We start from the raw sequence: 22,356 nt of genomic DNA, 5'->3' as shown, positions 1-22,356 counted from the left end.
CAGCATGTTTTATGCGCGCGAGATACAGCGCCCTCAGTACTGTAAGTGGAGGAAGATCAGAAATAACATCAATTTCCCCAACAAAAGAAAAAAAAAATATTTAAATATATTTTCCTGATAAGTAAAAGCTCATATTATAGTTTTCTTTTATTAATTTTAATATTTCTATCACACTTAAATATTATACAGTACAGTTTGAAATATTGGGCTAAAGTTGTAGTTATCCTGGCAACACCTGTATACATTTTCTATTTTTAGTTTACTACTACAAACGTAACGTTGTATCCGATCCGATCCTGTACGTACTACTGCTGCATTGCATATCTCGCACAAAACATAATGGTACGTAAATATGTTGACATGACAGACTAAATGTTTAAAATGCGTTGAATTATTGATTATTTAAGAAATTACTAATGCTCATTTTATTTTATTTTAACAGACAACCTACACTGACAAAGGAGAAAAGGTAAGGCAAATTCACGTACCACAGACAGTGACCACACACTCTCCATGCCCACACACCACCATGAGATCAAGCTCGGTGAAGCGTATCGATTTATTAGTATTCTAAATTTTGTGATGAAGGATTGGTCATTATTTTTCATTTTTAATATCCGTGTCATAATTTATGAACTTTCTTATTTTCATGTTTGTGTTACTTTTAGCCTGATGCCGGAAGATTTTTGTGCTTTGACCATGTTAGATTTTGGGTTGGAAACGCCAAACAGGTAGGCCTAGGTTATAGTAAAATTATAAAGTAGGCGGCCCTTTTGTTCTGTAATTCCATTGGATAGTTTTTGGGGGAGTGTCAGAGGCGCGGATCACTTTTTTTATCTTTTGTTTACAAAAACAAAACAATAGGTGTATAGTATTCATCAAGGCTATACAGTGAATTATGGACTACAATAAATATCTCACTATTTTGTGAATATGGCCAATGCACTGGCCAACCTTCCATACATACTTTCTAGCAAACTCTTATAGGCCTAGTATAATACACAATGTAATTGTTTGTTTTTAGTGTCCTTCCCCCCCCCCCCATCTCCTCCAATATTTATCCAACAAAATCATACTGAAACTAAATCAAATAAAGCTTGAAAGATTGTTTTAAAGATAATTTATCTAGTAGTAGTAGGCCTCTATCAAAAAATGATTTCACATATTAATTATTATTATTATTTATCTATTTGTATAATAATTATTATACAACAATTTGCTTGTTCCCATATGACACTAATTCTTCTACCATTACTACATATGTTGATTTAAAAATTGAAGATATGGTACAAATTTGAATATTGATAAATAGTTAAATTGATTCATTGATTTTTGCTGGTCTGTTTGTCATACAGTTTTAGGTGAGAAATACCAGCAGTTGCATTACTAGGGGAATGCAAACAGTGTCTTTATAAATGTAAATGTAAATCGAAAGGTCATACATATATATATATATATATGTACATGACCTTTCAATTTGTCTTTATGTACAAAATCACATTCAATCACATAGTTGTCATCTTAAGCCCTGTCTACACTATCAAACTTTATGTGACAAAAAAGATGTGATGTGCCCATATATAGACATGATAATGTCATATCACTACCATATTTGGGCATATCAATACCATATTTGGGCACATCACACTTTTTTGTCAAACTAGTTTGATAATGTAGACAGAGCTTTATAATCACATACCTTTAACATTGATTTAGGCCGCCTCCTTTTACTGTACTCGTATGGGGTTTGAACCGTATGCCTACAAAGGCTTAGAAACCGGCAGTAGAGATGTGGTATCACATGTAATCAAACAAGACAAGGTATGTTGTCACATAAATAAAAGTTACATTTGAGAAGGGCACTCAGAGAGCGCAAACCTCTGCCTAGGCATATGAAAATTGAATGGCATGTTCCCATACAGTTATGAAACCATCATTTAAAATCTTATGAAATCTGAAAATAACTTTTTGAGTAGTCCTGCTGACAAATATAGAAAGAAACAAACACACACGATCGACTCCATAATCTCTTGCCATTCTGGTGACAGTAATGATACATATTAAAGCTATATACATTAAAACCCTCCATTTGGACAACATTTCAGGGGACATTTTACCTGTTGAACAAACAAGGGGCAGTATGTATTAACACTATGGCAACCACATATTATAGAACACTTTGTTGGGTCTTGAGGGTGCCCTCTTAATATAGGGTTTTACAGTATTCAAATGGACCATTTGATACAGATTTGTGAAAGATATCAACCCATTCCTATATTTCACTTCAGGCATATGTTAAACTATTCATTTAGTGAAGTTTTCTTAACTGGTTTATTTTTTACTGATATTGGTAATTTGTGTTTTTTTTTTTCAGATACTCTTTGTTTTGCAATCTGTACTAAATCCTTCTGGGAATGAAGTTGAACAAGGTTTGTGTAACACAAGTCACAGTAATCATTCTAACAGTATACTGGCTGGCAGTTCTAAGCCAGTAGATATTTACATTGTCCACATCACGGAGTGGAGGTACGTCCACCAGACTGACCCGCATTTATTTTAAATCTTTTCAGAAATGGGAAGGCACTTAGTGACGCATGGTGACGGAGTGAAGGATGTAGCCTTTACCGTTGAAGACTTGGATTCAATCGTTGAAGTGAGAGCTTCGTGTTTATTTATAGTTGACTACTGAAAATAGAAATCTAATGCATAGTTATTTATAGATTGGTGTGAAGCATGTTATAAAAATGTTAATTTTACAAATTCATTCATTCATCAGTGGAAAATTACTTCCATTTATTGTCATTTGCGTATAAAATATACATAGAAATTATTATAAATATTTTCTTAGCTGTTGAATAATTATCAAAATAAATTGAAATTGATTATTCCAGAAAGCAAGGGAGAGAGGGGCGAAAATTGTCCGTGAGATCTGGAAAGAACAGGATGATGATGGCATTATACGCTTTGCGCAAGTTCAAACGGTGAGTGCCGTGGGGTAATTTTGGTACTTTGTTGTTGGTACTTATCAATTTAAATAAGAACAAGCTCTATTTTGGTATTCTGCCTGGCAAATTGCCTAACTGTCTTGAAGGAATTTTAAATTTGTATTTATATTTTTGTTTTTTCTACAGTATGGTGATACAACGCATACATTTGTTGAACGCAGTCAATATAACGGTATATTCCTTCCAGGATATAAAGCTGTTGCAAATACCGATCCACTTCTTTCTGACTTGTAAGTTTTATCCTATCTTAAGCTCTGTGTACAGTATCAAACTTTATGTGACAAAAACATGTGATGTGCCCATATATAGACATGATGATGATGATGTCATATCACTGCCATATTTAGGCATACCACTACCACATTTAGGCATACCACTACCACATTTGAGCACATCACACTAGTTTGATAGTGTAGACAGAGCTTTACAAATGATTTGCTTTTCTTTTTTACATTTTTTAGAGTGAAATTTACACTAAAACTACTGTTTGTCACTTGTTTTATAGACCACCTTCTGGATTGAAGTTTGTTGATCATATAGTTGGTAACCAGCCTAATGATTCAATGGTACCAGCAGTTGAATGGTAAGTTCAGGTGTAGTGTTCTAGCCATGCGATTCACAGAACAGAACCCCACATGATACCTGCACAATTTACTTGTCCTAAGTGGTACAGTCAATTTAAAGAGATAATATAATAATATGAATATTTAGAGGTGCTCTTTACTAAAAGGTCTCAGTCTTACAATCTAAAAAGGCGGGGATTTAAAATTGGATTTAAACTGTTTCAACGTGAGGTAATGGGTTCCACAGGATGAGCCAACCACTCACATCCAGACATTAAACCATCAATTTACTTTATGCAAATCCTACTTTTAAAGTAATGTAACTCTAATAGATGCAGGTGCAATAGTCTTTTTCTTTATATCTGTATAATTCACTATGATTTTCTATGGGTGTTTTACTATGTTTGTATTTTCTGAAGGTACGAAAAAAATCTACAATTCCATCGGTTCTGGTCAGTTGACGATGAACAGATTCACACAGAGTACAGCTCTCTTCGTTCCATTGTTGTCACCAACTATGAGGAAACGATCAAAATGCCGATAAATGAACCCGCCCCTGGCAAAAAGAAGAGCCAGATTCAGGTATGTGTGAACTTCCACTGAATAGTATGGCCAGTGGCGTAACGTAGAGACCTGAGGCTCCTAGTTTAGGAACCCTAAATGACCCTTTAACACTGGAGGCCTCGGGCATTTTTAGCTGTTTTCGACATATTCTAATGCCTGTTTTTTCCTCTGGGCACAGCTCAGGGGCCCCTGGGTTTAGCCAGTGAGCGCTCATAGTCGTTACACCACTGAATATGGCTGATTTTCATTTGGCTTGTATATCCATAATTTAAATTAATGCCTTAATATATTTAATGTTTTCGCAGGAATATTGTGATTATTACGGGAGTGCTGGTGTACAGCATATCGCCCTCAACACCAGCGACATCATCACAACAATCGTCAACTTGAAGAAGCGTGGAATGGTCTTTCTTAATATCCCAGACAAGTATTACACCAACTTACGAGAAAGACTGAAACATTCAAAAGTTAATGTCACCGAAAATCTGGACGTAGTATGTTTTTTTGTTGCTATTATTGCATTGTCTTTCATAAGTGATATGAAGCTGTCGGTTCAGTTCCAATACAACTATGTATAGAGCCTAGAGGGTAGTGGCGTAACACAGAGGCGCTTAGGGACGCAAAGTGGCCCTCCAACGCTGGAGGCCTCGGACGTTTTTAGCCTTTTTTTTACCATATTTTAATGCCTTTTTTTCCTCCTGGCGCTGCTCAGATGCCCTTACAAGCTCAGGGTTTAGCCAATGAGCGCTCATAGCGGTTCCACTACTGCTAGAGGGCTAATTTTTCTATCAAACTGAGAATAAATGTATTTGAATTTATGAACATTTTCTTTACAGCTGCAAGAACTGAAAATACTGATAGACTACGATGACGAAGGCTACCTTCTGCAGATCTTTACCAAACCAGTACAAGACAGACCAACACTCTTCCTTGAGGTTATTCAACGCAAGAACCATACCGTAAATTTATAACCAATTTTTTCATATTTTGTTTCACAAGTAATGTGAATTATCTGTATCATGTCGTCAATATCAAGTCGTTTTGCAAGCAAACAATATTTTGGCATTTTTTTTATATAGGTTCTTGTTTTCGCTTTGCATATAAATGATGAAAGTTCACAAACTAAAGCTCTGTCTACATTATCAAACAAGTTTGAAATACCAAATATGGTAGTGATATCCCTAAATATGGTAGTGAGATATGCCCAAATATGGTAGTGATATGACATCACGGTGTCCATATTTGGGCATATCACATTTTGTTGTCACATAAAGTTTGATAGTGTAGACAGAGCATTAAACTAATCACTCCTTGCTTTAACAATTTCTTTTGTTTATTTACAGGGATTTGGTGCTGGAAATTTTAAGTCTCTTTTTGAAGCTATTGAGCTAGATCAAAGTAAACGAGGAAATCTAAATTAGACTAAAATAATTTATGAATGATCAAAAAGATAATAATATCTGGACATCTCAACTCTCTTATTTAATTTTTATTTAATATTTATTTTGGTGTATCTTGCTAAACCTTGCCTCTTGTGTGACAAGATATGACTCAATTTTTTAGAAAAATATTAAAGATGTATTGTCTCCCAAAAACATGAAGATTAATAAAATCACACTTGAATATAACAATTTTTTTTTTTAAATTTTCAGGTAAATCATTTTTTTTCCTATCCAATTTTTGGTCAAAGTGAATAACTATTATGTGACACTAAAATGGCACATCCAACAACAAAATTATTTTTCAGGGGGACAATGCATCTTTAATACATATTTTATTTATTTTTAATATATATTATTAAAAATGTGTTGATAAAAACATTAAATTTGTTCTCTTCCATGCAGTGTTCCATACGTAGCACAGGTATAACCTTTCTGGTATTTTTCTTTTAATTTATGATTGGACATTAGTCACCTTGTTGTTTGTGACACATTAAATAGTAGTCATACCAAATAATAATAACAGTAATATTGAAATTGATTTTTGAGTATATAATATATTTATAGAAATCAAGAAGTTTGAAATCTAGAATAAATTTGCAATTATGTGCATTATTTACAGTACACTGAATATTCTATAAAAAATTAACTAATTATTTAGTTAATTTATGACCGTAATAAAAGAATTATATTCAAATGATTTTGTTTTTAGTATCATTTAAAGTTATAGTGTCACATTTTTTCTGTAAACTACAAACTGCAATGTTTAGGCCGCAAGAATGTTTTGTTATGAATCAATTTTTGTCAATAAAAGTTGGGTACAAATAAGAGTATAATTATTGAGTGGTATAGAGCTACTATATTGTTCTAGATGGAAGCCTCAAAATTCAACAAGCAATTCGCTTTCCTCACATCAATTCTAGGACAACTACCACCTACACAATAACCCCCTGCCTTGTGCAGACATGACACCTGTCTAGCCTGGTAACTATTTAGGGTAATCAAGCATCCCCTTCAAAATAATAATAAATATTAATTAAAAAAAAGAACATACAAATTTACAAGTATAAATGTTGTCTTTTCACATTTTTTACTTTTTGTACTATAAAATGTGACATCCCTTGATATGATGGTTATTCAATGCTGGGTATAGAAGGAATAACCTTGTCAAATAGTGACTTATTTCCCAGATGGATGATAAATTGTGTGGGATTCATTGCTTTTTCAAGCCACAAACAATTCATGTTAGTCTTAGACCACGACCAAAAAGTAGTCCCATTCTATATCTCAAGTTATTTATTGGTATGTTATTTCTAGATCTGCTATTTCTTCTTTTTCTTGCTTGTGTCACCACCTCCTTGCTTGGGTATTACTTTGAATGGTTTAGCTTCGTTCATGTTGGCTTTAGCTGTAATTTCCATCTCTATATTGCAGCCAATAGCTTTTGTCAAATTCTGTACAAGAAAACCAAAACAATAAATGGACTATACAAAACAAAAGATACTGCAGATGAATGCAAAAATTCTTTACTACTGATATAGAAGTACTGTTCTGTGTATTAATAAATATAATAATTTAATAATATAAATATTCATGGAGTGTGTGTAGGCCTAGTATAAAGATACCGAATATTATTAATATTATATAATATTTATTAATATCATTCAATATACCTACCCTTTGCAGTTTGCCTTCTTCAATTTTTCTTGATTTCTTGGGAGCAATATGACGAGCTGAAAACAGTGATTAATATAATTTATAATCATTTAACTAGCTTAGGCCTATATGTGTCTGTCATATTACGTCAATAATCAAAACAACATAAAAGCCTAGGCCTAGAAAGATTGGTAGCTGTCGATCACTTTCTACAGCCTCTCAGTGTTGACTCAATGCATCATCATCATAAAAAAACAACAACGCTAGGCCTAGCCTAGCAAACACAATTCTTACCCCCTTTCTTCATTGCCATTGCTTTCTTTTGTTGATGTTTAGATTGCTTATTTTTTCCTTTCTTTCCTGGTACATTACCAGTCTTCTTCATTTTCCCCTGTGCCATAATTATTAAATTAATGAAGTTTTTCTCAAGTCAAAATCACACACGTTTCTTTATTTTGTCGGTGATCGTCTCGCTTTATCAAAACTATAGAGGGGGTACTTAAACAAATCTGCCAATGCCACGGTCCATGCCACCAAAGAGTGATTGGCCAATTAAATACCATTAGACCTATTTACGTTTTATGATATAAAATGTTATCAAGTATATGCTAACATTATATTTAATGTTCTGGTGATATTTAATTGTACGTTTTATACATTTTTAATGTGAAAAACTGTCAACTACTGATTAGGTTTATTCCGAAATTAAAGAAACATCGAAGATTTCGATGTGTTTCGAACCCAGGACTTCAGCTCCACAACCTGAACGCGTTGTGACGCGTTTAACGTGTTGTGACGCGAAATAGTTAGAGTTCTGGTCAGAGCGAAGTTAGAGAATAATTGACAATTTAACTGATTTTAACTTGTTCATGGTTTACCACTAGCGCAAGTTGTTAAAACAGATATCATTATCATACAATTCCTACCGGGGCCTCCGGGCCAACCGGGCGTAGATTAGTATGACAGATTAATGTTATACATATTATCCCTATAATTTCTTCCAAAAAAACTTAATTATCAGCCATTAACAATTCTGTGTAAATATATTTCAAAAGAATTGAATAGAATTTTCTCTACATAAAGTTTAAGAAAACAACATGCTAAATAAAACAGCCGCCTCGGAAGTGCTTCGTAAAAAGCACGAATAAGCTAACTCGAGGCATCGGAAGTATTGTGACGTATAGACGCGCACACTTCAACTCACGTGATCTGCATACAAAATAAACCGGATTTATTTTTTGCTGTCGATGAGAGAAAAATCGATGAAAATGTTTAAGGCAGGTTGCCGATAATTCCGAGTAGCATTTTAATGGATGTGATAACTTTCGTCTTTGCGCAGTTTATCGCTCCTCAATTTATTTATAAAAATAGTTTTATATATGATTGCTTTAATTACAGACGCTATGATATGATATATCAAACCTGATTTGATTTACTGAAGAGCTGAAGATGGATAGTAATAATAATACTAACCCGCCGAAGGAAAAGAAAATGGTTGAGGTGGATAACAGAGTTGTGGAATACAGTTTTGTGGAACGCGCATTGAAAGACCGTTGCTGTTGCGAACGTGCATATCGCACGTATTTACACCATGGACCAAACTGTACGCAACACGGAAAACGCCAAACATCACCGACAACTGAACGCGTCAAACTGCCCAGCAAAGAGGACGCGGTCATAGATAATACTGGAGTGTCCGACAGAAAGTTGGCGTTGGAGATTGCAAGATTGGAGAAAGAATCAAAACAGCAAATGAAATTGCTTACGAGAGAAACAAACGAATTGCGTAAAATCGGACGCGATGCCAGACGATGCAGTATGAAAACAAAATGTATCTGTCCTAATAATAAATTGGGCGGGAAACTTCCCCCGATTAATGGACCTCACGACTGTTCACAGGAGAGGTCTGGAAGTAGTATGAGTTACTCGTCTGAACGTGGACGACCGTTATCTCCAAAATGGAAAAAACAGTTCTCGACTGATAGTTTGATCAGTTATAATAATCAACCATCGCAGGATAATCATTGTAAATCTAGCCAGCGGTCGTCGTCGTCGTCGCAGAGACTGCATCACTCGAGTAGTCTTCCTGATACGCTCAACGTAGGCCCTTCAATCACGGTAGAAGACACTTGTACAAAAAAGGTAACCACTGTTCTAAAGATCACAGACGATAATGATTCCACCAGTCATGCTCACGAACATCGTCAACGATGTACTGGACACGTTGACTGCCATTCCAAGACGGCCGTAGAAATCAACCATCTCTACAACCGAAGAGCGCGAACACCAGAGCAATTAAAACGTTATAAGAATATATGCCATCTTATTAGGCCGAATATATCGCATCGGAAAACGTCGCCAAACCGATTAGGTATTGAACCATCAAATCATGTTCAATCACGGAATAGAAGTTCATTGGACCCACGGTTTCAAAGGCTTGAATCTGTATTGGTGCCGAATAAGGCACCGGCGCCAGTACAACGCCAAGACGCGGAGGATTGTCCTAACAAACCTCCGGATGCTGAAATCGCAAATTGCCCAACACCAAATGAAAACAACGTGGAACATACTTTAGAGAAATATCTTCTAAAAAGCTCGTTAGGATTGAAGGATTCGATAAGACCTTCTTCAACAGGAGGGAATCAGTCAACAACTTTGGCGGCAAATCGTGGTGAAAAATCTTGTCTGACTATTGAAAAAGATACCGAGCAACAAAGACCATATTCAGCGAACCTGTTGTACCGAGGTAAACGCGTTGGAAGCCCACGATTTGATATTGATGTCGGTAGTTCACACGAGGAAGATATAGGCCTATTACGAAGATCAGCGTCACCCAGGATGAGTATCAGTTTACAGTCACCTGATGGTAACGCAAAATCGAGTTTGAAGAATAAACGATGTTTAATGAAACGTCAAAAGGCGCAATCGTCGCCCTGTCAATTAGGAGGACATACAAGCCCCAGAACTGTTAAACGCGTTTCGTTTAAAACAACTACCAGTTTATGTGACGAGAGTACACGTGACCTGGAAAGTAACGCGTTAGCCCTTCCATCATCGAGGAAACAAGATAGACGTAGATCGAATACGCATTGACAATACCTAGAGATCACAGAGTAGGCCTTACGACCAATTCCTTCACTCATCAATTGTGTCAGCAATTTAAATATCTGATTTTATGTAAATATGTAAAAATATATGAGGGCTAATGTTTGCAGATAGGGTCTCCATTAATAATACAATTCTGCTGATCATCAATGACGCACGTTCATCAAAGTAGGTTCTTTGATATCATCCGTATATTTTGCTCTCGAGTACAATTGCTATCATTCTAAATATCTGGTCCTCGCGTGTCGCACGAAACATTTACGTCACACGTGAAACAATACTGTAAAGGATTATTATATAACCACTGTATGCTGTATTATTAATATATAAATATCGTTAAATCGTTAGTATATTTTTATAACGTCATTTTGCCTGTATTTTGGATGAATATAGGCCTGTTTGTAATCTTTGGCAGAGTGGTATAGTTATATAAAACGATGAAATAAAAATGTTTTTTTTTAAATGTTATTTCGTTCAATGATTAGTAGTAGGCTTGCATCCCCGACGAGATACACCTCGAAACAAAATGAAGAGGCTACTAGTACTATCAAAGATAGTGCTACACTATCTTTGATACTATATACACTAAAAATCAGTATCGTGCCAACATATAGATATTGTTACTGTAGGTCCCTTCACTGTTCAGACCTAGGTAATGACAATCCTAATACGCTTTTGTCGTAAATTTCATAATTACAGTATGAGTGTTTGTTGTCGGCAGTCCAGCAGAATCATTTCAGTGTTTGATTGCTGAAATGACTTTTTTGGACTGATACAATTATTTTCAACGTTAATTGCTGTCGTGTTCTCTTCAGCGTCTTTAATCATGATCATTGCTATTGTCTACCTGTGAAAATGTGTCCGTTTAGGAGATAATTGGACCCAACTACTACTCCCGGCAACGACCTAATTGTAATACAATACCAAAATGTGACGTGACTATGGCGCGCCAAGTTGTCATTTATTCAAGCAATAGAGATATCTTAGTTTTTAATAGATATCCTATTTTTTTAATAGAGATATCTTAGTTTTGAACAGAGATATATCTTAGTCTTGAATAGAGATATCTTAGTTTTGAATAGAGATATCTTAGTTTTGAATAGAGATATCTTAATTATATTTAAATAGAGATATCTTATTAGTTTTTAATAAGAGATATCTTAGTTGATATCTATATTTCCGAATAAATTACAGCTTGGTGCGCCAAACGTGACAGTGCTGACGTATGTATGTCAGTTTTAAAAACGTCGCATAGTTTTTGTTTATTATCGCTCTCTTCTCTCAGCTTGTTATTTTTCCATCCAGTTTCTAAAGCGGTAATATTACGGTATTTTAAAAACATTACTCTAAGCCAAGCTTATTTCTTGTAAGCTTATCTCGCGTTTGCACCTGCTTCGCGGCGCGTCTTATTTGTGTCTTCTCGTTATTGTCTGCTAGAGGTTCATCCTCAGTGCAATTAATCATAGAGGAAATAAATAAGATTTATCTATTATTGCCCCATTTCTGAATCAATTCACAATTAACTGTTACGTAACGTATAGATATCGTGATAATGCGTTCAAGATCGTTTATCATTTCGTCATATTTTGTTCGGCAGATTCTTGATCCCACTGTATCTGTAATTTGTCCAGTATTAAAGCCAATTCTATGATACAGAGTCACATATGATGACATGTGACGACGTATCTTACGACATAAGCCTAACCTAACTTTAATACAGGCGCTACATGTGATACAAATTGCCTATGATACTGGCCAGATAATTCCAAGATACGCAACAGTACTGATTTATTACGGGTTATTTTGTTTGCCATCAAGTCATCAAGATATTATTGTCCTCCTGAAAAATTGTTGATTATGCCATTTTAATGTCACATAATAGTCACTTTGACCAAAAAACTGGATGGAAAAAAATTATTTACCCGAAAAAACTGTAATTTAAAGCCAAAAATAGTCAAATTGGATGCCAGCCAATGGGGTTTCTGGTTGAATTTAACTGTTTATATATTCATTTTATAAGTGAAAACATTATTTTTCGGGGTTTTTTTCTACGGAAGTGATTCACTTATTAAAACTACAAAATTGCCTATTCAAAATCTGAATTTATTAATCTTCATTTTTCATGTTTTTGGGGAACAATACATCTTTAATGGGACAGACAGTTTTCTTTTAGTTATTTACAATAGCAACATTTTAAATGGTGAGAATTAGCAATTTTGATTGTTTCTAGTCTGCAATATTTTATTCTCTTTAGTGATTGATTGTCCTGTGAAGATTATCAATGCGGGTTCGCTATCGAAACCTCGGAATAAATATTTATCCAAATAAAATATCTTAATTTAGAAAAATAAAATATTAAATCTAGCAGAAGACTTAGGGAGACTAATCTCATCACCATGGAAACTGCAAACAATACACAACTTTTTCGCTCATAAATTCTTCATCCTTAATGATTTTCCTCATATGAGATTCAAAAGTGATCTATCAAGATTTTGTTGAGACAAGAGAACACCTGCCGATGCCTAAGTCCATCGCTTGCAGGTAAGACAGTAGCCAGTCACAAAGCCTATACTAATCAACACTGTTATAGTATGCCAGTCATCTGTACTTAATATGGTTGGCTTTACAGATTTCAAATCGACAGGTTGTTGTTATTCTAGTAAATTACTTGTGTTTGGGGGTCAACGAAATTTGACTAATTTACATAATTGAATATTCATATTTATGAAAATTACATATCATTAGTGGTTGTTAGTTATTTAATTTAAATTATTGCCACTTTCCATCTATTTTAATTTGTTTACAGCGCATTGAGACCTTACTTATGTGCTATATAAGAATGAACTATTAATACTTTAGTGGCTAGCTGGGGGTCAACGAAATTTTGACTAATTTACATAATTGAATATTCATGAAATGTATGATAATTACATATGGTATCATTTTTTAATAAAATTAAATGTTACTAATTTACATAATTAAATATTCATGAAATTTATGATAATTATAAATGGATATAATTTGTGGTATATTGTTAGCTGGTATTCTAGTAAGTTACTTCATTGGCTACCTTGTGGGGGGGCTGGGTTAATAACATTTGACTAATTTACATAACTGAATATTCATGATATATTTGTGGCTGTCAAGCTGTCCTATTTTTAACTATTGTTTACTGACACTCATATTTAGTAATAACTAGCCAATTGGAAAAAGTACATTTTATTAGAAAAAAATGATAATTAATAAGCAATATTTAGTTACTTTAATAATATAAAGAGCAGGTAAAAGTATGATAAAATATTGTATGTTTATCTTATCTTTACAATAATCAATAAAATTGTTAGTTATAATTAAAATTATATAATGTAAAAATATTGTTTAGCCTCCAATAAGAGATAATTCTATATTTTATAATTTTTCTCCTTTCTGGTACTAAACTTTAAGAAATGAAAAGCGGTTTATGAATAATCTACTATAAGGCATCAAAGGTAAAACTATGGAAGGCAAATATTGCCATAAATTCAATATAAAGTACATTATTAACTTGTTAGTATTTTGATATGAGGACATCTTGGAATACAGTGGCCGTATTCACCAATCCCACTTAAGTGAGATATTTCTCTTAAATATTAAGTATTTCACTTAAGTCAATAAGTATTTCCCTTAAATATTAAGTATTTCACTTGGCATATTAGTGTGAATGGTGAATACGGCCATTGGATTCTGTAACCTTTGTTGTTTTACAATTCATATGAACATCAGTCCCCGCATAGGGATCTTGTTTGTCATAGGGTACACAATAGCATTAGTTAAATATCAATTTATTTTTACCATGGCTAAGTTAATAAATCTTCTTATCTTGGACCCCTTGTAGATTCCAGCGCGCCCTCCATTCATCGGGGCATAATTGCGTTGGTTCCGACTTCCAACCAGCCATCTCTAAATCTTTAAGAAAACGTGGAAACAGATGATCGGCAACTCTGGCAGAGAGTCGTATAACTTCCCACGTCTCTGATTTCGTCATACCCTTTCCTGTAACAACAAATACATTTATTATAATATACAGTATTATTATTATTATCTATGATGAAAATGGTGCTGATGATGATAATGATGACGATGATGATAATGATGACAATGATGATGATGAGAAAGATGATGATGATGATGTTGATGATGATGATAATGATGGTGATGATGATGATAATGATGATGGTGATAATGATGATGATGATGATGATGGTGATGATAATGATGAGGATGATAATGATGATGGTGATGATGATTATGATTTATGATTATGATGATGATGATGATGACAATGATGATGATAATAATGTGATGAGATGATGATGAAGTCATGATGATGATTATGATAATGACGATGATGATGACGATGTCAAGATAATGATGATGACAATAAAATGATTTCTACCTTTTCTTATGTATTCAATTAGCTCTCCTTGCGATTGGTCCTTGAGTAATACTGTTGGTGTTCCCTGAAAATAAATTTGTGAACAATTAGAAAAAAAAAAAACAATTATAAATGCTAGTTTCAAAAACACAAATTGTTTTTAGGTTTTCCTAAACCTGTTCTGTGATTATAAATTACTAAAACCAACCAAAAGTGTGATAACTGCACTTGTGTACGAATCTTACTAGATCCACGTTGTGATAGCTTTTGCAAAGACACCAAACCAAAAAGTGGGTTAGTAACTGGAGTCTGAATGGTGATTTATTACACGATACGTGGGCATGTTTGTTACGCTTTATTGCCTTCGCAGTCTATATGGCGCGTAATATACATTTGACCTAGTTTACACATTTAAATTTACAAATGTCAGCCCACATTAATGTAATTGGATTCAACTTATTTCCAGTTTGAGGAGGAGGACACACAAATGAATAATTCTTCTGGATGATAATAAAAAAAAAAATATCGACAAACATTAGAAACATGCTGATTGGGTCGATCAATAACGTTCACAAATATTAAACCAGCAGATGTTTTTCTGGTAGTTATATCGGGTTAGCAAGGATGCAGTCGTGTTAGAGGAAAATTGATTTTCCTTTCCTTTAAAGGAGTGTTGTAATACAAAAAGAAAATAAAGGTTAACGTGGTGCATTTAGAATAATATATTATCGGTGTTGATTATAAGAAAATACTGACAATAAAATTAAAATATATATATTTTTTTACCTATAGCAGCAATTTTATTAATTTTTAAAAGTAATTTTAACCAATTTTTAAATATATATTATACATAATTGAAACGCAATTCAGCATTTTGCTGACATGTTTTTAATCTTTTTGTTTTATGAATAAATACCAATAAATATATAATATACCAGCTCTGTATTTAGACACAACATTGTAAATACTGTACATAAAACATTACTGCTACAATGTTATATTACCATAGCAACACATCATTATTAAATGACCTATGTTCTATATTTAGACACAATATTGTAAATACTGTACAAAAATCATTATTGCTACAAACTTGTTAAAATACCATAGCAACACATCATTATTAAATGGCCTATTAATAAATTAATAACAAACATTTCAATGTATGTAAAACTAACGCAACTGAAAACCCGTTGAAATAAATGCTAGTAGTTGTGTATTAATCTTCTTTACAAACGCAGATTATATCTTGACATATGACAATTAGCGTTGTATTCTTTATAAATTCGCAAAGCTGTTGCTCTTAAGCGAAAAAAAAACTGCTAATGTGTTTTAAATTTAAAGTTTCACGACTACAACGGCCTTATCATGGTCAATCAGTCTATTGAAATGTCAACATAACGAGCAGTTATCCTATTAAAGGCTATTTTTAGATATCTGTGTTTTGTTCAAAAAAATTGATTAGTACAACTGCTAGATATGCTGCTTATTGCTTAAAAAAAGGAAATATTTTAAATTTCATCTACTTTATGATGGGACCAGGGTGCCAAGGACCAACCCTGTCAAATCTCCCCTGATTAAATTTTGAATTTAACAATTTATTTTGTCATTTTATGTACAAACATTAATTTTTTCCGTTTTTTTTTCTACAAAATTGATTAATTTTATTAAATAATATAATAATAATAATAATAATTTATAATTAATATAAATAATCTATTCAAAGTCTGATTTTATTAAAATGTATTTGTTATGTTTTTACATCTTTAATAATCAAATTGAATTAAAATACTACGTGACCACATAGTTAGGTTTTGTCGTCATACATTGCTGCTTAAGAACGACGACTTAACCTTGGTTTATAAAACGAGTCAGAAAATGTTATAATTATAATGAACTTGAGTTACCTATTACAAGATTTGTTCATACAGTGATGTCGTCATTAAATAACGATCAATCAATTTCATCCAAAACGTATGTGCTAATAGCATCTTATTTCATAAACAAAACACTAAGTTAAATTGTATTGATTTAATCACATCATTTTTTAAAGGTCATTGAGACGAAATAATTTGGTATTTAATATTCATAATTCATTCATATGCATTTTTAATTCCCTCATAAATATAATTTACATAATTAATTGAACTCCTGGAAATTAGCTGAGCTCATGGTAATTAAATGAGCCCCAGTAATTAAATGAGTCACCAGAAATTAAATGAATCATCAGAAATTAAATAAGAACCTGATAATTAACTGAGTCCGTGGCAATTAACTGAGCCCCTGGCAATTTACTGAGCCCCAGGCAATTTACTGAGCCCCTGGCAATTTATTGAGTCCATTATAATTTATTGAGTCCATGATAATTTATTGAGTCCATGATAATTTATTGAGTCCCTGGCAATTTACTGTGCCCCTGGCAATTAACTGGACCCCTGGCAATTAACTGAACCCCTAGCAATTAACTGAGCCCCTAGCAATTAACTGAGCCCCTGGCAATTAACTGAGCCCCTGGCAATTAACTGAGCCCCTGGAAATTAACTCACCCCTTGCAGAAACTTGACTTGCTGATATGCACACTGTATAACCTCAGCCTGAAAACATGCCTTTATGATTTGTTTTACTGTAATGTCCTCATGCAGAACAATATTCAATATACCTTAAAAAACAAATTATGATTATTATAAAGATTGCACTACACAAACTTGGGATAGGTTTGAGTAGAGGTTAGGCCAGTGAGGGAAATTTGTTTTTTTCTTTTTCGCATTCTTTATCATTAAAATCAAAATCACAGTTAAGTATTAAATTGGATTGAATTTTACAATATATAAACATGATAAAAACAATAAGATCGGTCTTGAATCTTGAAACAGTAGATGTTGTTTAGTAAAAATAATTGTTGTGTAGTAAATTTAAAACATTACAAATCATTTATGTAACCATGTATTCAACACATTATATTGTACATCAAAATGTGTCCATTATCTATATGAATTTACAGGCATAAAGAAACTCTAAACCACCCGGTAACATACTGAACTGAATTTTAAATATATTTTTAAGAGTTTGAGCATACCTTTTTTAATATCTAAACCAAACAAGAAGATTTCATTGCCGTTACATTTTAAACAATCTTGTAAATCATCAAAGCTGTAAAAAATAAGTAGAAATTTGAAGTAGAAATTTGAAGGATAAAAGTAATTCAAGATTGTAAGGGGAGCCATTTTTGGATGACTCTTTGAATTTGAATTTATTACCAAATCATTGTTAATTCTGCAATCATAATTTCAAATATTATCATCATAATACACTAACACTAACCTGCTGATAAAGGTTGCTAAGGATGAACCAAGATTCACTTTTAGTGGTTTTTCTTGCTCTGTTTAAAAAGTTAAATAATCAAAACAGTAAAGAATTCTTGCTAATGAAACCAAACCTATATTTTAGTCTCTAATGTGATATAACAAGTGAGTGGCCGAGCAGTTAAGACAGTGGAACCGTAATTACGTAGCCATAACATCGGCAAGGATTCGAAGCTCACTCGCTCCATGTCTTCTCGAATAAGGACTATAAACCATAGGTCCAGTGTACACATCTGGCTCATGTGCACTTTATAAAACCTAGTACATCTTTCGAGACGAGTAGGGGGTTACCCCGGTGTACTAGTACACACACAGCCACTGATCATAACTGGGCCCTCTGGGAGACCAGTCTTTGACTGAAGAGATCACCCAGTATAACTAAAATATTTCAATTCAATATCACCAACATAGAATCTTCAGTTCACTAACACTACTCAAAGTGTAGTGATATGGTCGTACTTACTCCACAACACTGGTTCCATTGCATTTGTTTTGGCTGGGCTTAACATATGAAGATCAGGACTTTGTAGAAACTCTTGCACCAATAGGTGAAGTCTTGTTTGATTCACCGTCTCCATGACTACACAGGTGACAGCTCGATAATTTGCATATAGGTGGAGAAAAGTGAACATAAAAAACAAACTCCATGTCAGCCTGGAAAAAAAAGTTTCATATTGACTTAAAATGACACCAAATAATTTGATCACAAGGAAGACAAGTTTTCTGGTAAAATATTGTGAATTAACCAAAAAAAAAATTAACTTACATGTAATTGCCAGATGCTAGTGGAGTAATGATTAAACCAATCAACAATGCTGCTAAGTTGACCAGCGTTTCTTGGCTGCCATCTTTAGCCGACACATCGGCCATGTTGTTTCTTCTTGCTTGGTGCATGGTGAGAGCAGCTCTTGTGGCGCCTCCTGCTACTCCTACAATCGACTGTATAAAGTATAATCAATTTATATACAATTAATTTAACAAATACAAAAAGAGAGAACAGAGTTGGGATGGAAATCATGGAACCTAACCAAACATGTTGTCAAGGATCAGGTGCATTGGCGGAGTAATCTTGCAGTCTTATGGGTCAAAGGGCCCGAATAGGTAAGGTAAGGTATAATAAATATAATGGAATTTCTCAACAAAATTGCTCAGAGCCTGGACAAGTTAGTATTGGGAAGTGGTTATCGACACGGTCTTAGATAGATACATTAATGATTGAAAAATAATACCAAAATGATGACTTACCCTAAACACACTCGAAACACAAGCTATTATTACAAAGACTGATGGAAAGAGAGGTGAAACTAATTCTATACAAATGGCAAGATCGTTTAAAATGTCTGCAAACAACCTGAAATAATAATACAGAAGAAAATTATTATTGTTGTTAATTTTTTCCCTAAACAAAACATTCTAAAGAGTTCTAAATTGATGACAGACATAATCTCGGCCTTTTTATTCTGATGATGTACCATGTAACTATGCAGAGTCATTGTGCACATGAGCATGACCAGAATGAAATTGACTGTTAGACTCAACAGCTGCATAGTCACATGGTATATTGTAAACGCTTCTATAATATTGTCTCAAACCACTCTCTTCACCCACCCCTCCCCCCATCAAAAATCAACCTACTTACCTCCATCTCTTTGCATCACAGTCTAACGAAGTTCTAAAAAAAATAAAGAAATATTAGATTACCCCAACTAAAGGTCTGTCTACACTATCAAACTAGTTTGAAAAAAAAAGTGTAATGACATCATCATGTCCATATACGGGTACATCAAAGTTTGATAGTATAGATAAGGCTTAACTTTACTTAGATTCTTACAATATACTATGTAACGAAATTAATTATTTTAGTACAAACATTTAAAGCTCACCCTTGATACCAAGCAAACAAGATCCTTCCAATCATTCCAGAACCATCTAGAAAAAAGAAAAATCAAATTTGGTTTTGAAAAAAAATTAGGAAGAAAATCTATTTATAGCTTGGTTCACAATAGTATGCAATGCAAAGATATAATTGTAAGCCACAACACAAGCGAATTGACCAATCAAAAGCGATGGACTATTCGAACGGTTCCTTGTGATTGGTCAATTTGGCTTAAATCCTTGTGGGAAACAAGGTTAACCAATAGTAATTATTTTCTTGTTGTTAATAACTTTAATGTTTTAACTTTGTATGAGACAAACACCATTATTTCCACTTGTGGACGAAATAAAGTTATCTTATCTTATCTAAGTCTTGATACTTTTGTGATGTTTTCTTTTCCTAAATATCTTTTTATTTACCTTTCAAAATCCAGGTGATCGTGGCAGCAGTAGCGGTGGCACTTTCATCACCTACCCCAACACCTTTCAACATGGCTTGAGTTGCAAGAGTGCCTGTTATACTACTGCAAAATGCCTGTATGTGAACACAAAGTATAGAAATTGTATGCAAATTGTATGCAAATTGTACTCAAATTGTATGCAAATTGTACTCAAATTGTATGCAAATTGTATGCAAATTGTACTCGAATTGTACTCAAATTGTATGCAAATTGTACTCAAATTGTATGCAAATTATATGTAAAACAATCCTGACGGCAGCAATAATTTTGTTAACATGTTGATATAAAGTTTGCATAATAATTGAATGTTGAGTATTAAGTTCTGTCTACACTATCAAACTGTATGTGACAAAAAAATGTGATGTGCCCATATATGGACATGATGATGTCATATCACTACCCTATTTGGGCATATGATATCACTACCATATTTGGCACATCACGCTTTTTTGTCAAACTAGTTTGATAGTGTAGACAGAGCTTTACAATTTTGTTAGCATAAATTGCATGTGCATTTTATTTACCTGTATTGTATCCCATACTTGATACTGTAAGTAGTCACTACTGACACTGCCAGGGTATCCTTGAGGAAGAAACACAGCCTGCAAGAATATTAAATACTTTTGGTAAAATGTTTGTGTGGACTACTTTGCAAATATAACAGAGGATGTATTTATGTCAAAAAGTCATAAGTTTGATAGTGTACACAGACCTTTAGTATGTGCCAATTTCTTCAGCTAATTTATTAGCATAAATTTCAACACAAATAGTAAAAAAAAATTGTTAATTTTTAAAAAATGTTATTACTTTTTATACAGATAAGAAAACCTCCATTAAAATTTGATAAACAAACAATAAAAATATGCAAATATGACAAAATGTTTAAAACGAGTTCAAAATTTTAAAAAATATTTAAAGAGTAAAAAAAAATATCAGTATGCAATATGAATGTATTTAAAATAATTATTATTAAAAATAATTTTTCAATATTTATAATAAAAGATATTAAAATATTATATATTGTACAAATATTTATAATGAAATCAGACAGTTACGTTCTGCTGTAGTCGGAACAAAATTACCACTTTTGTATAAAAATTGCACTAGAAATTTGTTGCGCAATTTTTGCAAAAAAATAAAAATGCACAAAAAAGTGTTCAAATCCTCACTGCATTATTAAACACGTCATACATTTCTAAAAATGGTGGAAAGGTGGAAGACAAACATTTTATCAGTTAGCCTGGGATTTCCCTGATCCATGCCTCTCTCTCCCTATATATCCCCGGTATATCTAGCCTTCGTGCCCGGGGATTGTGGTTTATTGATTTGTCTGCTGAGTGAGATAAATTGGAGGCTAGAAAGAGGAGAGGTACAAGGTGGCAATTTTTTTCATATTTCATGCAAAATTTTCAACAAAATTACCCTAAAAATTTGTCTGACTGAACTTGTCTTTGAAAAGTTGTTTTTACTTAGCTTTCCATCTCCATAAGAATAAATATTTGGCTCTGATTGTGAACCATACCGTTCTTCACATAACACGGTTGACACCATGTTGCCTTGTTATTGCGTTGAACTTCCGTCGACTGCTTTTTCTTTATCAAAAACATATTTTTTCTTTTAAGAGGGCGCTAGACACTTTTAAAGACATCAAGCCTATTAAGATTCAATTCCCATCATTAAATTATTTTTTTTACAAACGAAATCTATGGATTAAAATGAAATGAAATTAGAGGGTTCACAAATAAGTTATAAATACTTGTATAAATATGTCACACAGTAATTCTTCATTCCTAAAAATATGAACAACTAAAGTTTGAAATATAATTAATGTAAACTAAAATGCATATGCCTAAGTAGGGCCTACTTAAGATCATGTATAAAGATATTAAAATGATAACAATAATAATTGAAT

General features: G+C 33.2%; 3 protein-coding genes across 3 annotated transcripts; 1 reads left to right on the top strand and 2 right to left on the bottom strand.

The window, feature by feature from the left end:
- Nucleotides 1–258: 258 nt before the first annotated feature.
- LOC144835703 (4-hydroxyphenylpyruvate dioxygenase-like) lies at nucleotides 259–6,251 on the top strand. The gene is made up of 13 exons (XM_078690772.1): nucleotides 259–342; nucleotides 443–469; nucleotides 669–731; nucleotides 1,717–1,821; nucleotides 2,375–2,429; nucleotides 2,571–2,653; nucleotides 2,892–2,981; nucleotides 3,132–3,235; nucleotides 3,511–3,588; nucleotides 3,988–4,150; nucleotides 4,438–4,626; nucleotides 4,969–5,091; nucleotides 5,476–6,251. The coding sequence occupies exons 1-13, from the start codon at nucleotides 340–342 to the stop codon at nucleotides 5,551–5,553; spliced, it is 1,161 nt and encodes a 386-aa protein (XP_078546898.1). The 5' UTR covers nucleotides 259–339; the 3' UTR covers nucleotides 5,554–6,251.
- Nucleotides 6,252–6,572: 321 nt separating this feature from the next.
- LOC144835704 (UPF0390 protein zgc136864-like) lies at nucleotides 6,573–7,693 on the bottom strand. Its single transcript, XM_078690774.1, has 3 exons — nucleotides 7,522–7,693; nucleotides 7,249–7,304; nucleotides 6,573–7,025 (listed from the first exon to the last, which is right to left on the bottom strand). The coding sequence occupies exons 1-3, from the start codon at nucleotides 7,625–7,627 to the stop codon at nucleotides 6,894–6,896; spliced, it is 294 nt and encodes a 97-aa protein (XP_078546900.1). The 5' UTR covers nucleotides 7,628–7,693; the 3' UTR covers nucleotides 6,573–6,893.
- A 4,721-nt stretch (nucleotides 7,694–12,414) lies between these two features.
- On the bottom strand, nucleotides 12,415–22,005 carry LOC144835736 (RUS family member 1-like). Its single transcript, XM_078690818.1, has 13 exons — nucleotides 21,867–22,005; nucleotides 20,969–21,046; nucleotides 20,404–20,518; nucleotides 19,992–20,037; nucleotides 19,748–19,780; nucleotides 19,354–19,459; nucleotides 18,875–19,047; nucleotides 18,572–18,762; nucleotides 18,068–18,125; nucleotides 17,823–17,896; nucleotides 17,293–17,405; nucleotides 14,768–14,831; nucleotides 12,415–14,364 (listed from the first exon to the last, which is right to left on the bottom strand). The coding sequence occupies exons 1-13, from the start codon at nucleotides 21,993–21,995 to the stop codon at nucleotides 14,174–14,176; spliced, it is 1,371 nt and encodes a 456-aa protein (XP_078546944.1). The 5' UTR covers nucleotides 21,996–22,005; the 3' UTR covers nucleotides 12,415–14,173.
- Between the last annotated feature and the right edge of the window lie 351 nt (nucleotides 22,006–22,356).

Source organism: Antedon bifida, chromosome 2 (assembly GCF_963402885.1).
Source record: "Antedon bifida chromosome 2, ecAntBifi1.1, whole genome shotgun sequence".
Taxonomy (NCBI): Eukaryota; Metazoa; Echinodermata; class Crinoidea; order Comatulida; family Antedonidae; genus Antedon; species Antedon bifida.
This window is presented reverse-complemented; position numbering and strand designations above follow the sequence as displayed.

Coding starts and splice junctions, on each gene's coding strand:
- LOC144835736 (XM_078690818.1), bottom strand. CDS start 21,995: ATGGTGTCAACCGTGTTATGTGAAGAACGGTATGGTTCACAATCAGAG. Junction 19,781..19,991: donor TTGTTTGCTTGGTATCAAGG/GTGAGCTTTAAA, acceptor TATTTTTTTTAG/AACTTCGTTAGACTGTGATG. Junction 18,763..18,874: donor CTAGCATCTGGCAATTACAT/GTAAGTTAATTT, acceptor TTTTTTTTCCAG/GCTGACATGGAGTTTGTTTT.
- LOC144835704 (XM_078690774.1), bottom strand. CDS start 7,627: ATGGCACAGGGGAAAATGAAGAAGACTGGTAATGTACCAGGAAAGAAA. Junction 7,305..7,521: donor AATGGCAATGAAGAAAGGGG/GTAAGAATTGTG, acceptor CACTGTTTTCAG/CTCGTCATATTGCTCCCAAG. Junction 7,026..7,248: donor AAGAAGGCAAACTGCAAAGG/GTAGGTATATTG, acceptor TTTCTTGTACAG/AATTTGACAAAAGCTATTGG.
- LOC144835703 (XM_078690772.1), top strand. Junction 1,822..2,374: donor ATGTAATCAAACAAGACAAG/GTATGTTGTCAC, acceptor TTTTTTTTTCAG/ATACTCTTTGTTTTGCAATC. Junction 5,092..5,475: donor TTCAACGCAAGAACCATACC/GTAAATTTATAA, acceptor GTTTATTTACAG/GGATTTGGTGCTGGAAATTT.